General features: G+C 48.7%; 1 protein-coding gene across 1 annotated transcript; it reads right to left on the bottom strand.

Annotated features, from left to right (window-relative positions):
• Positions 1–2038: 2038 nt before the first annotated feature.
• On the bottom strand, positions 2039–15240 carry LOC129133657 (uncharacterized). The gene is made up of 4 exons (XM_054653284.1): positions 15226–15240; positions 9731–9924; positions 7320–7393; positions 2039–3931 (listed from the first exon to the last, which is right to left on the bottom strand). The coding sequence occupies exons 1-4, from the start codon at positions 15238–15240 to the stop codon at positions 2517–2519; spliced, it is 1698 nt and encodes a 565-aa protein (XP_054509259.1). The 3' UTR covers positions 2039–2516.
• Positions 15241–15553: the final 313 nt, after the last annotated feature.

Here is a 15553-nt window from a genome sequence, read left to right on the forward strand (position 1 = left end):
ATGGCTCTGGATACACAGCTCAGTGCATCTGGCTGCTGTCCCACCTAGGAAAAAAAGATGTGTGTGTCACTACTGAGCTCTGATGGCTAGAGTGGCCCCTGGCTCTCTGTGTACACTCTGTTCTCTTGAAAAGAAGAATTTGCCTCTGTGTTTCCCTTTTATAAGTGTTAAAACAAAGAGAGGCTGCCTGCTCTAGAGAGAAGGGAAATCATAGTCACAGCCAGTCCCTTTGTCCCTTTTCTCTAAGAGAACTGTCTTCTTCATGAGCCCAAGGGCTGAACAGCCTAGCACAGCCTAGCACAGCTGAAGATCCAGCTGGGTACGGGAAGAGCAGGTGGCTGTGGCCAAAAAGATTTTGCTAAACCCAGAAAGTTTTGGAAAATGCTGATGGCAAATCCTAATGTGGTGTTGCCTCCTCTACTCACTGTCCCTGTACTGTTGGGTGAGTAACTGCTGAAGATATTCTCGTGAGAAACGGCTGCTCACTTATAAAGTTTAACAAAAAATACAACAAAAAAACTAAATAAGGAAAAATTACAGAGCTTGGAGCCCCCGTGACTATCAGCCACATGCTCATCTACAAAATGAATGCTCTGCCTTTTATATTTTTAGCCCCTCCCAAAGTTTTATGTCAACTCCTTCTCTGCCATCCATTGGTGGAGATTACTTTCTTATATCTTGATTGGAGGTCAGATGTTGTTACTCTGTGCCTCTTGGTAATAAGCTGGCCTTCTCTAAATGCCCTGACTACTGAGGCTATTACAAGGGGGAGGGGAAAGAGGACTATGGGGAGGACATATTACAATAACATCACTATACATTTTAACATCTATATAATATCTATCTGTTAATTGAGCCAACTATTATATTACTCATGTATAACAACCCCCGTTTTCTATAAGTTATATGGTTCGAACAATTAACCCTCATTTTTTTTGATTCTGTTAATTTACTTTTACTTCTCAGAAAAAATAAAAAATAAATTTTTATTAGCATCTGTTGGTGTGGGTGAGGACAGTGGGAATAGGAAAAAGCATCTTAGGTTTTCCTAAGATACAACTATTTGGAAAAATGGGATCACAGAATTCTGGTGTGGCTTTTTTTACTCTCATTTACTGTGTCTATGGGGTTGTTACTCATAGTAGGTGTATCTTAGTGGTGAGTATAGAGGCCAACTCGGTCTTGTCTTTCAGTCTCTGTTGTATTAAGAGACAATTGAGGAATGATAGAGGTCTGGTATAGCTTTCATGTTCCCACCTTACCATGCCTACAGGATTGCTGCCCACAGCAGGGCTATAATCTTCTCGGTGGCGAACACAAGGGCAAACCCAGTCTTGCCCTCTATTTCTTGTTTTACTCTACTTGTTGGTTCTTAAGGAAACCAGACCAATACCTCTTACAGTTTCCTATGTACTTCCCCTCAACAGATGCTTGTAATTCTTATCTATTAAAATAGGACAATTGCATTATTAAATTATACCGTTCAAACTCCCTACCTGAAGTGTTAGTTAAAACAATCTTCAATCTAGCTGGTGTAAGCTCAACTTTACTTTTGGACATCTTCGAGTTTCTTTGGGTGTCTTATTTGGTCTGGATGTTACAGTCTATTCTTTGGGTTCTTTCACTGGGCTTCTAATTCTCTCAACATGAGTCTACTTTTGCTCTGCAGTTCATACAGTCAATTCAGTGGTTAGTAGTACCTGAAAGGGACCTCTCCACTGAGGGGTTAAACTAAAGTACATAGCACTGTCTTATATATTTGACACAAGGGAACTGAGTGGCCTATGAAGTATTACAATCACAGAGAGATTTAGTACCTAGCTTAGTGAAGCAGCACGGTGAGAGAGAAGAAGGGACAGCCTTCTCGAGCGTCCCGGCAAGCTGGCCAGCACCGCTTGCAGCTTGAGGGGCACTGTCCCACTCTTGGTTTCTGGGACTGCGCCTAAGGAGAGCACCCTGCGTTCTAGCAGTGATGCTTCCTTGCAGGAGGACGAGGCCGCCTCTGGCTACAACTGGCAGGAAATAAGAGAGCGCTCTCTGGTTGGGGCAAGTCCAGGTTTATTGTAGCTCCCAGGGAAGCCAGCAACAGAAGAGGGCAAGGGAAGAGCTAAAGCAACTTATAAAGGGAGAGGGATACAGGGGAGGAGCCCGTTTTCGGGTGAATAGGAGTGCAGGGGGGAGTGGGGTACAGAAAATTGACATAAGGAAAACACCAATAACAACAACTTGGAGGAGGGGCCCCAGCCCCTGAACCAATCACTCCGTGCCCTAGACAGAAGTTTCCAGAGAAAAAGCTGGTGGCAGAGAGTGAATGGCAGGGCACCAGGGAGGGGTTTAGAAAAAGATACATCGATCTCCAGGGAGACCAGGGAGGAACCAGAGTAACTGACAAGTACAGGGAGGGGAGGGAGAACCAGGGCAGAACCATTACAAAACATGGGGGAACAGAACATACCAACACAACACAACATCTCCCCCTTTTTTGTTTAAAAATAAAAAGAAGAACAATGGAAAGCCTAAACCAAAGTGAACTGAATTTGATTGTCATATTCTGAGTCTGGATAAAGTTCACCGAACCAGGGGTGGCTCACAGGGGCTGAGGTCCATTGATCTTCCTCTGCGGCAGGCACATCATCTGACTGTCCATCATCTGAGCTCACCACCTGGTTGATGCTCGGTGTGTGTGTCAACTTGATTAGCAGTCTCTTAATCAGACACCAAATAATCAAAAAGGCAATCAATACGACAACTAAAATCAAAAGAACCAAAAGCACATTCTTTAGAATCGACCCTACCCAGCCAGAAAGGCCCCATCCACTGAAAATGTCCCCCAGCCAGTCTGACGTCTCCTTTTTGATGTCGTGGATTAGCTCTCGCATCTTATTGATGGAACTTCTTGCGTCCTCGGCCTTTGATGATAGATTGAGGCAGCAGAGGCCCTTGAACTCCTCGCATTGATGATTGTGGAGCAGAAGAAGAAAATCAATGCCTGCTCTGTTTTGGAGTGTCGCCTTCCTTGTTATCGCCTCGTCTGATAAGAGGTCTGATAACACGGCTGATGTAAAGTTGGCTTGTTTAGCCACCCAACACTCTAGGTGGGCCAATTCGCCTAGAGCTTTGGCTGTGGATACCCAGGGCAAAAACATGGTGATTGCAATCCCTTTTGGCTTGGACCAATGAATAATTTCGGAGTCACACTCTGGGTCGAGATCTTTAAGATCTCTTTTAGAGCGGGCCGAATTCAGTGTGACATTTTTTGCTTTCCAATTATTAATTTGGGTTATGTTGGGCGTAAACAGCATCAGCCGTCCCAAAGTACAAGGGCCTCCAATAAGGTGAGAGGGGATGCCTGCCCACACTCGGTCTCCGCAAATTAAGAAAATAGCCCGGGGTAGAGACAGCGGCTTGCCACCAAAGGTGGATGGAGTATATATTTGTGCGACTATCGAGCACCATTGGCTGGCAGTGTATTCTCTTTTAAATTGCCGCACTGATTCGAACCGCTTGTCTCCAGGGACTGGGGAGAACACAAATTGGAAGCAAAAGGAGGCATTGGTGGAGCCGAGCAAATCAAATTTGAGGGGTTCGGAATCTAAAGGGGCCAGCCCTTTGATCCCGTCCCTCCAGGCACCTTTAGGATCAATGGGAGAGTCAATCTTTTTGGGCATGAGGGCAGAAAGAGAGGTATTAAAGGGGGAAGGTAGCTCATTGGGAGGGAGAGGGATCCCCCACAAGGCACGATGACGTTGGGTCCTCTGCTGACACGGTGTTGAGGCATATATGTTCCTGGCCGAGGACTCGTGAGAGTGTCTGCCAGACATTGGCCTTGGGCTGAGGGACGATCCAATGGTCCAAAGGTGGAGTGAGGGACCAGAGGGTTGCTGACAGCAGGATGACCCTGGTTGCGGAAGGAGCCATTCGGTTGGGGTCACTAAAACAATAAAAAGATAAAGTTAAGTAAACAAACTTAAACTTCAGTTCTGCCCTTAAGGGAGGTCAAGGTCTAACATAAAAGGTTTGCGCCTCCTCCTCCAACAGGCCTCCTCAACCTGTGCCCCAACTCCGACCTTTTCTGCTCGCTTGGGAAGGAAGGGCCTGACCCACTTGGTACCCATTTCAGACCCGAGGGAGTAGACACGCAAGCGTATCCCCTCCCTCAGGTAACCAGGTCAAATGGCCCCTCTGTCTTCCAGGTCTCTGGATCCTTAACCAGAACCAGATGCCTGGCTTTCAGGCACAGCTGCTCGTGGTGACCAAAGTGCTGTGTGATGGGAGGGTTCAGGTTGTCGAATGAACAATTTAAAAAATTGATTGTAGAGTGCTTTGGACAACCGGACGTGAGGGGACTCCACCTTCACTGCCGTATGCTGCTGTTCTAATACTCTCTTCAGGCTCTGGTGGGTCCTCTCAACCACGGCTTGGCCTGTCGGGGAATAGGGGATGCCGATCTTGTGCTCTATTCCCCATTGCTGCAGGAAGCTCCTGAGCTCCCTGGATTTATACGCTGGGCCATTGTCAGTTTTGATGACCTTGGGGATGCCCAGGACAGCGAAAGCCTGAACCAGGTGTTTTTCGACATCAGCTGCCTTTTCCCCTGTGTGGGCAGAAGCATAGACTGCACCAAAGAAAGTATCCACAGAGACATGAACAAAACTCAACCAGCCAAAGGACGGAACGTGAGTCACATCCATCTGCCACACCTCACAACTTGACAACCCTCTGGGGTTGGTGCCAGAGCTGAGGAACGGAAGCTGGTGAGCTTGACATTGTGGACATGTAGCCACAATCGCCTTGGCCTGTTCTCGAGTAAGTTGAAATTGACGAACAAGGCCAGGGGCGTTCTGATGGAACAGCTGGTGGCTAATCTTTGTTTGGCTGAACACATCTGGGAGTGGGGCCATCTGGGCTGCAGCAGCAAGGGCATCAGCTCTCCGATTGCCCTCTGCAATGAACCCCGGCAGGTCGGTGTGTGATCTGACGTGCATCACAAAGAAGGGTTGCTCTCAGTGGGAGACTAATGTAACCAATTTTGAGAGCAAGTTAAACAAGGGGATGTTGGACACCTCTTGAAGAACTGCATTTTCCGCCCTGGACACTACACCTGCAACATATGACGAATCTGTAACCAAATTGAATGGTTCGGAGAACCTCTTGAAAGCTCTGATGACTGCGTCCAACTCAGCTACCTGTGGAGAACCCTCCACCTTAGCAACATCAGCCTCCCACCACTGAGTTTGAAGATCCTTCCAAGTCATCACAGACTTGTGGGATGTTCCAGACGCGTCAGTGAAAACAGTCAGTGCCTTCAAAGGGGTTCGGCTCTGAACCCTTTTTAATGATAATGAGAATTGGACGTCCTGATTAAATAATTTGTGGGCCGGCCGATCAACAGCAATTTGGCCGGTGTAGCTGTCCAGTGCAAATTGTAACATTTCCTTTTCCTCAAGCAGTTCATCAAAGGTTTTCTTTTTGAATTGGCCTGATCGTAATTGAATAGGAATGTGAATGCAGTCAAAATCACAGCCTGCAAGCTCCCTGATCCGCGATCTTGCCTTGCGGATCAGTTCTGCCACCAGCTCCTGTGGCTGTGTCATTCTCTTGGACCAATCAATGGTCACTGAGAAAAACCCACTCTATAATCAAGAGAGGGTCTCTCGAGCCTTGGTCCTTGCCCTTTGGTGACTTGTCCCATTGAAAGATCATACTGTGGAGGTGTGGCAGTTTTCCCAAAACGATGAACTTAAACGGCAGGCCCGGTTGATATCTGTGAGCCTGCCTGGCTGATATGGACTCTTGGATTTTCTCCAGTGCTGTCTGTGCCTCTGGGGTAAGCGACCTAGGAAAACTGAGCTCCTCTCCCCCTTTCAATAAATTGAAAAGAGGGGCTAGGTCGTTGGTTGGAATTCCTAGCCAAGGCCTTACCCAATTCAAAGACCCACACAGCTGGTAGGACATCTGCCAAGGTCTTAACATTAGTTTTCAAAGCCAATTTTTGCGGAACAATGGTTCGCCTGGTAATCTCCAAGCCCAGGTACTTCCAGGGTGGCATCTGCTGAATCTTGTCTTGTTGGAGCTCGAACCCTGCAACAACCAATGCATCGATTGTCAGGTCAAGTGTGTGGGTAAGCATGTCGTCTGTCGGAGCACAAATGAGAATATCGTCCATATAATGGTATATAGTTGTGTCTTCCACGGCTGTACGAACTGGGGACAGCAAGGAAGCCACATACCACTGGCAGATAACAGGGCTGTTCTTCATTCCCTGTGGAAGAACATGCCAATGGTAGTGTTTCCTTGGGGCTCCACGGTTGATGGAGGGAACCGAGAAGGCAAAACTGTGGGGTGTCGTCAGGGTGTAGGGGAATTTGAAAAAAGCAATCCTTTATATCTACAACGGCCAAATTCCAATTTTGTGGGAGCATTGTTGGGGACGGCATCCCTGGTTGGAGAGGACCCATATCTTTGATAATGTTGATTTTGCGGAGGTCATGAAGGAGCCTCCACTTATCCTTATTAGGTTTTGTGATGACAAACACTGGGGAGTTCCAAGGTGACATGGACTCCACCAGGTTTCCTTTAAGTAACTGCTCCTGGACGAGCTCATTGAGCACCTTCAATTTTTGTTTGTTGAGCGGCCACTGTTCTACCCATACTGGTTCATCTGATTTCCAATTCAGTTTCTGGGTAAGAGCGCTCCTCAGTGACCGCTGCCTGAAAAACCTGGGGAGCCACTGGAAGGTCAATTCTGGCTCCCCACTGGGCAAGGAGGTCTCTCCCCCACAGGGGTTCCGTATAATCCAACACGAATGGGCGTACAGACACCAATTGCCCATCCGGCCCCTTAATTTTCACAACGCTCTTCAATTGCTTAGCCAATTGTAAGCCCCCGACACCTCGCACGTGACCAGCCATGTCCTGCAATTCCCACTGTGACAGCCATTCCCGAGAGGGAACGACGGTCACATCTGCCCCTGTGTCCAACAGACCTTTAAGCAATTTTTGGTCTCCCCCCCTTGAAAGTTGACAGGTAATTCTGGGTTTGTCCCTCCCCAGCACCTGAGCCCAGGCCACCGTGGGATAGAAATCTGTATGTGATGTGGAAGGTAGCTCTGAGCTCAAGCCTAATTCGGGCACCGGGATGGCCTGCGCCACCACCTGGCCTTTGGGGAGAAAGAGGGGAGGGCGGACACAGTACAGCCCCATGGAGAACTGCCCCAGGTCAGATGTTAAGAGACCTGGGACGATATTTATCTCAGGAGGTGTAAATTTTGTGTCACCGACGACAACATACTTACAACGTCCGATTTGTTCCCAGTTACCTGGGCGCTCCCGGCACACGGTCACCAGATGGAAATTTGAGTTCCGAAGATGGAGCGGCTCAGTCAGCTGCAACCTGAAAGGTGGAGTTTTAGAAAGAGTGGTAAGGATAGGTTGAGGTCGGACACAATCTAGGCATGTCAAGTTAGGTGTACTAGAGTCAAATCCGGTTGTGGACACAGGCAGGCCTGCTGGTTGGTGTTCTTCCTCTTCCCCCTCCCTGTAAGATGTTATGGGGCCCGCCTTATTTTTATCATCACGCAGGGGGGGGGTCTGCGCTTGGAACCTAGTTTTTTGTCTGTGAATCCCCCCGGAGCCGTTGCCCCTTTTTAAATTCTAAAAACTGAGATCTCAGTGGGCAGTCAGGCATCCAGTGCCCCAGCTTCCCGCAGAGGTGGCACGGGGAAGTTCTCCGTTAGGCCGGTCCAGTGGTGTTGGAGCGTGGGGGTTGGTCAACCGGAGGCAGGGCTGGATTCACAGGTGCAACGTCCATGATGGTGTCAGCAGTCTCTGCAGCAGCAACCCGTCGAGGTGGTGGTCAGTTCTTGGAGTCGTTGTCTCCAGGTGTTAGCGAGACCTTGTGCACACACACCTCTAACATGCGCTGCAGAGTTGGAGGAGGGTCCAGAGGCAAACTAAAAATGGCCGCTTTGCAGGCAGCGTTAGCGTTAGGAAAAGCTACCTCCTTAAGAAGTTCCACTCTGGCCCCCTCACTCTGCACCTGCAGATCAATGGCCTTGCAAAGGCGCTTGACAAAGGACACAAACGATTCATCGGCGTGCTGAAAAATCTTAGAATAAGTGACAAGGGGTGCAGCTGACCTCAACCCCAAAAACGCCTTCTCAGCAGCCTTCGCACTCTCTCTCAGTACCTCCGGGAGAAGGAACCTGGCCTGAGAATGTCCGTCGGCCTAGTTGCCCATCCCACACAAATGGTCTATGGAAACAATCTCTCCGTCTAGGTCAACCCCCAGGTGGGGATTGTCCCAGAGGGAGGGTAGGAGCCCCACCACCTCCTTTCTCCATGCCTCCTCCCACATAACAAATTTGGTGGGGTTAAGGAGGCATGAAAAAAGGCGCCGCAGATCGGAGGGGGTAACCTCCGACTCCGTCAACGTGGCCCTCAGGATCCCCCAGAAGTAATCACTCTCCCGGGAGAAGTCCTTCTGGGCCTTGCATAGTTCTTTAATAAGGTGGTGGGGGAAAGGGGTCCACTGGGCCTGGGGTCTTCCCTCCCTCTCAGGGTGGTATGTGACCGGAGCCGCGGTAGGGATGGAAACTGGCTCCGGGTTCTGGGTCTCCACCCCCCTCCTTCCGGGCCCTGAAGCGTGGGAACCGGAACTGGGACAGTGGGAACCAGAAGGAGGGGCGTGGGAACCAGAACTGAGAGGGGAGTGGCCGGAGGACTGGGCGGAGGACTGGGCAGGGATACCAGATGTTATGGTCCCCGCCCCAAGGGGGGAGTCAGAGGGTGGTGCTTCATAAGAGGGAGGAGAAATGGGAGGGAGTGACGAGGGAGGGGGGCAGAGGGAAGTTGGGAGGAGTCAGGGGACAGGAAGGGGTTTCTCTGGGACCTGAAAGGATTGTGGGGAGAAGAAGGAAAAAGGGCAGGAGAAGCCATGTGGCTCCCTCCACCTTGAGCTCCATGGGAGCCATCTTGTGGAGGGAGACAAAACCTAACGGAGGGTTTTCTAACAGGGGATTTGCAAACCAGGATAGAGGGAGAAGGAAAGGGATCCCCAAGAGTCTGGCCAGGACTCCTAAGGCAAGGGGATTGGGAGCTTTGAGAGGAGCCAGGGGAATGGTGGACACCCTGCGCCTTGCTGGAGTGAGCTGCTCCTCTCAAAATTCCAGACTTGGGGCAAGCAGGGGAGGGAAAGGGGCTGGGAATGGGGGAACAGGGAGAACTGGGGAACGGTGACTGTTTTCCCAATTTTGAATTTGATTTTAACAATGATCTAATTTGCGATGCCCAATAGGCAATCTTAGTCAAAGAAGACTCCCCCGATCTTATAGAATCCTGCAAATTTTTATGGACAATGTCCCAGAAACCTGGGTTGTAAATTTCATCAGGGGTAATATCAGGAAATTGGGAAAACAGCCACCTAACCAAACGCCTTAACTTTTTTTTGCGAACTTCAACACACCCCCCCGCAAAGATACTCACAACTTGGTGATAGGCTCTCTTTTGAGTCGCCAAAAATCGTGCACCCATGGTTAAGATTTTAAACGGGGCGACTCAACCCACCCACCGTTGCGGAAAAACACTTAAAGAAAATAAGAAAGAGCCCCCCACCGGCCCCTGTCAGAAAGAGAGGGCTGCGCAGCCATGAGGAGAAAGCCCTTAGCACCACACACGATGCAAGGGGGACAAAAAGGGTTAAAAAGGCAGGGCGAAACAGAGAGATACTTACAAACCCGGTGGGGACCAAAGAAAATCCGGAAGCGGTGGTTCCTGCCATAGGAACGAATCCTCGGGTGAAAGGAGCTGCTGTTCCCGGTCCCCCGGAGCGCCACCCTCCAGAAAGGGGTCTGCTCCCACAGGGGTAGTCTGGCGGCCAAGGAGACTAAAAGTCTCATCCGCGGGGTCTGGCGATGGCCTCAGGCCCTACGTTGGGCACCAGGAACTGAAGCAGCACGGTGAGAGAGAAGAAGGGACAGCCTTCTCGAGTGTCCCAGCAAGCTGGCCAGCACCGCTTGCAGCTTGGGGGGCACTGTCCCACTCTTGGTTTCTGGGACTGCGCCTAAGGAGAGCACCCTGCGTTCTAGCAGTGATGCTTCCTTGCAGGAGGATGAGGCCGCCTCTGGCGACAACTGGCAGGAAATAAGAGAGCGCTCTCCGGTTGGGGCAAGTCCAGGTTTATTGTAGCTCCCAGGGAAGCCAGCAACAGAAGAGGGCGAGGGAGGAGCTAAAGCAACTTATAAAGGGAGAGGGATACAGGGGAGGAGCCCGTGGCAGGGCACCGGGGAGGGGTTTAGAAAAAGATACACCGATCTCCAGGGAGACCAGGGAGGAACCAGAGTAACTGACAAGTACAGGGAGGGGAGGGAGAACCAGGGCAGAACCATTAAAAAACATGGGGGAACAGAACATACCAACACAACACAACAGCTTAGCATCTTGTTTTGATGGTTGTAGTTTCTAGGGAACGTGGGTTAGAATAGCAGTGGGTCACAGCGATTGTAGATACTCTTGTTTATAGACATTTAATGGAAACTTAAACATTATTAAATTTGATGGAAATCACTGTATACAACTTTACATAAACTTTTGGCAAACTTATACATAAAGGCAAATTATTTTCCTTATAAGAACAGGGTGTATACAAAGAGCTAGGTAGTGACACACACACATACATATATACACACACATCTGTTTTTCTAGGTGGGCCAACAGTTGGATGGACAGAGCCATGTATCTAGAGCTATGTCTCTGGGTGGGCCCAACCCATGTGTGTACACAGGAAAATGTGCAGAGCTAGTGCACATACACACATGTACCTGCTCACCTGTACAGAGCTCTTGTGTACTATGGTACTTGTTAGCAGCACACACTTGTGTACACTCAACTTGCTACATCAGCACACGTGTTATACAGACACTCACTTATGTAGTCTCTACTGATGCACACGTGCCTACAAGCACAAGACTTGCTTGTACATAGAGTTTGAGCACACCAACGTGTGCAGTGCTATACATAGTAATATATATACGTCTCACACAGAACTATGTTCACACTTGCAGAACTTGTGCATACTCACAAGCACAGAGCTGTGTGCACTGGTTCACACATGTACAGCACTCTTTCAGAGCTCTCCTGGCCCTGATACCCCTGTGGGTCTCTCATGTCATGGTGAGGATGGGGATAGTAGAGGGGAGTGTGGGTGGGACGTTGTGGTACAGTTTAAAGAGCACCTCTTGTGCCTTTGGGGTTGGAACAGACAGGCCTGTCATCTCTGACTTAAGGAGGGAAAGGTATCTGTGTCATGCATCTAAGCCTTTGACACTTGAGGTCTTCTCTTAACCTGAAAGAGAGGTAGTACTTTGCCAGTGTTCATTAGTGGTACAGGGTTTTGTTGGAGGCTGTTCTTGCTCTTTCCAACACTTGGCAATGTGGTAGGGAAGCAGGAAAAGCTTCAGGGAAGGAAAAGAACACAACAGATGAGTGATGAAGAAGGCATCAAACCACAGGGGAGAGGGGGCTACAAACTACAAAAAGGGTCTGCCAGGAGCCAGCTACACCCTCAACTCTAAAACAGGGGAAGCTACAAACAAAGGGAAAATGTCACTGCACTAGGACTCTGCAAATCTGCAGTGAGACACAAACCAGGAAAATCTCCCATTTCTTTCTCCTCTTCCTTGAGCATTTCTGCCAGAAGGAGGAAGTACATCCACGTGCTGGCAGCTCCTTGACTTTCCTTCTCACTCTGCCACAAGTGCTGACTAATTAATTACACACAAGGTAAGACTTGCCTGCAGCCACTGGAGCAGGAGGCAGCAGGAGACTACACAGCAAATGCCTGGCATGACATGTCCTAGATGCAGATAAGATCTGAAATTGTGTCCATCTCACAGTTTCATGCCATGACCCCCTGAAGCTCTGCTACTCTTAGAGTGTTGGTTCCTGGCTGTGGGAGGAGAGCCTGGAAGGAAAAGCAGAGTGAAGCTTTCAGGACACAGCCCTCAGCTGAAGAAAAACTCTTAGGAGCTGATCAAGAGAGGAAATCACCAGACATGGGCACAGAGCTGGACACAGGGAGTAAAGCAGGGCAGGCAGTCTGGTTTTGGGCATTTCACACTCCCCCTGCCCCACAGAAATAGGGCTGCACCAGTTTGGAATAATGGGAAGGCAGGCACAAAGAGAAAACTACCGTTTTATACTCTCTCAATGCTTATCTAACTTAAAGAGCTTGTGTAGTGCTCCCCAGCAGCCCCAACCATAAGGTGGTCAGTGCCTGAAAGGCAACAGGGGTTTAAACTATGGCAGGAAACGACAGGCACACTCTAGTTTCTAAAACTCACCTGTCAGTGCACTCTTTTGTTGGGAAGGATGAAAGTTTTGACAAGAAAGTCTCACAGATATGTATGCTTAGCAGAAAGATTTTTAAATGTAAAGTCTGATGAAGGAATAGAGATGGAAGCAAGTTTTGATTTAGAAGAAAAGAATTGCTGAGCCAGTCTTACTGGATAACCAAGGAGGCAAAGGGTATGTTAGTTAGAAGGGTGTTTTATGACTTAGAGCAAAGGATAAACCCACCTCAAAAAAGAAGATGTTTTTACCAAGCAGAAAGATAGCACAGGCAAACAAGTCAGCAAAGTTTCAAGTAGAAAAAAGGTCTCAGAACTTTCCACTGCAAAAAAACTGAATAACAACTTCTAGCTTAAACTGTAATGTACTAACTTTTAGTGATTAGAGAATAGTAACCTGAATGTGGTAATTATAGTAGTTATGATAGGCTATAGATAAATGTTTAGGTATAGATTGGTTCTAGTGTATTAAGATGCTCAGCAAAGAAAAGTATATAATGCATTGTAACCAAAACCAAAGGGTCTCCAGGCCTGCCTGCAGCTGGAGCTGACAGCTGTAGGCACAGGCTCTGTCACCCATGACCCTGGACTGCTGTAATGTCTTGGATGGAATAAACTGCATTTTGGAGAGCCGCCTGGAGTCCCGCATCTCTCATTTAGGCTCGTACACTCTTTCTTAATGTGTTTGGCAACTACCAGATGAAAGCCTAAAGATTAAGGAAAAAGAAAATCCTAGAGGTTTAGCAGCCCAGAGGACAAGAGAAGAGGGGAGAGGATCCTCTTTCTCCTTTTGGGGACTTTTAATTAGCAAACTACAGGTCCTTTCAGTAAGGCTCGCTTTCCTAATTAGCTAGAAGGAGAAAGAAAGCAAACAAGTGAAGAAAGAGGAAGAAAGGAAAGGAAAAAAGCCCTTTATTTCTTCCCGAAAAGCAAAACCAAAAAAAAACCAACCCGCTTGCAATTCAGGGACTTTTGTACTACTGGGTAGGCTCTCCTGCTCGCTGCCATGTTCTGGTTCTCTGCTGCCTCCCGGTTTACTAGTGCACAGCAACTGCTGAAAGCCACTCATGCGGGCCCACAAGACCTCTGCACAACAGACAGCTCTGTGAAAAATGCCAATCACTTGTTTTTAGCATTTACAAAGTTTAATAGTAATAAAATGGTTATAAAAATAGCAATATAATTAGAGTAATAAAAATTTGGACAATTTGAATTAGGACAATACGAGACAATAAAAACAAAGAGTTATGGACAGTCCAGGTACCTCTTTCTGGGCAGCACAAGCCCGAAAAAGGACACCAGTTAACAGAGGATTAACCCTTAAAAACAATAGCCTGTTGCATATTCATACACCTCATACACGATTCATAAATCCCATTCAAATACAGGATTCTGTCTGGTCAGTGTCAAGTTCTTTCTCTTAATCCCGACAGCGTCTTCAGAACTGAGTGAGGTGGGAAGAACTCGATAAAAGCGCACTAAATTCTTTCTTTGAAAGATTTAGGTGTCCTGTGGCTGTTATCTTGGTGTGAGTCCTTTCTTTAAAAAAAAGTATCTTACACAGCATAGTTTCTATTTTAACATTATGTTATAACCTGTGAAAAATGCGTATTTTAGGATTGGCTTTTCGCAAATATTAAAATGAGTACTATATGTGTTGTGTTAGAAAGTAATGCTGTATTAATTCTCTTAAGTAGTGTGTTAAATATAGTTTTAGGTTACAAGAAATGTTAAAATAGAAACGATGCTATGTAGGATAATTTTTTTTTTAAAGAAAGGACTTGCAGCGAGATAGCAGCCACAGGACACCTAAAATCTTTCAGAGAAAAAGAATTTATTGCCCTCTTATCAGAAGAAACTAACTTCTTCCCGCCTAGAAGGCGCTGTTAGGATTAAGAGGAAGAAGTTGATGATGACCAGACAGAATCCTGTGTTTGAATGGAATTTATGCATCGTGTATGAGGTGTATGAATATGCAACAGGCTATTGTTTTTAAGGGTTAATCCTTTGTTAACGGGTGTCCTTTTTCGGGCTTGTGCTGCCCAGAAAAAGGTATCCGGACGTCCGTAACTCTGTTTCTATTGTCTCATATTGTCCTAATTCAAATTGTCCAAATTATTATTACTCTAATTGTATTACTAATTTTATAACCATTTTATTACTATTAAACTTTTAAAATTTTAAAAACAAGTGACTGGCATTTTTCACATAACCTAAAACTATATTTAACACACTACTTAAGAAAATTAATACAGCATAACTTTCTGACATAACACATATAATATTCCTTTTAATATTTACGAAGAGCCAATCATATAATACGCATTTTTCACAGCTCTTTACCCCCCCGGCAGTGGCGAGAGCAAACCACGCCCCGCACGCCCTGAGTCGCACCCAGCGGCAGCCCCTTGCTGCCCGTGGCCCCTGTCATCCGTGGCTCCCACTGTCCAAACCCCCCTCCCGGTCCACAAGCGCGGCCCCCGCCGCCAGCAGCCCCGCACCGGCAGACCAGCGGTTCTGGGATGCAGGGCTTTTGACTGCCGCGGTTACCTTCAGTCGGGTCGGCACCGCTGAAAGTCACCGCACTAGGCGCCCCAGGCCCACTACCGCTAATGTAGACCCGCGTGGTCCCTTGGCCTAGAAACCCCGTGCAACTAGGCCCGCCCCGCCGGGTGCCCCTGGACTCGGCGAGAGCCGCCCTACTCGCCGCCGGCAGCCCCCCCCCCCCCCCCCCCCCCCGCCACTGCCCGTGACCCTCCGGACGCCGCCCCTCGCGTGGCGCCCCGGTCTCATGGCTCTACGCTGGTGGGTTCCATAGGGATGCCGCTGCAGCTCCACACCCCGGTCCGGGGACACCCGCACTGCCTGGCTGGTCCCTAACCTCCAGCGACGCCATGTGTAATCTAGGTCAGCGCACCGGGCCTCCGCTGCCTCCCCCTACCCTCATTGGGTCAGCACGCACTGGAAACTTACTACGCCAAGCGCGGCCGCGAGCGCCACTCTACATAGCCCCACACCCGGCTTCCTTTGTGCCGGCGGGTCGGAAAACCCCGCCCGCCTCCTCCCCCGTGGTCCTCGCTCAGAAAACCCCGCACACTTGGTTTTCTCCAAGTGGCGGTCCCTCTGGTGCCGGCCCCTCGCCACTGGGTACCCTACCACTCGGTCAGCCCGCTGGTCTCGACTGCTCGGCGTCCCTGAGTCACTGTGGG

This window comes from Agelaius phoeniceus, chromosome W, assembly GCF_051311805.1.
Source record: "Agelaius phoeniceus isolate bAgePho1 chromosome W, bAgePho1.hap1, whole genome shotgun sequence".
NCBI lineage: Eukaryota > Metazoa > Chordata > Aves > Passeriformes > Icteridae > Agelaius > Agelaius phoeniceus.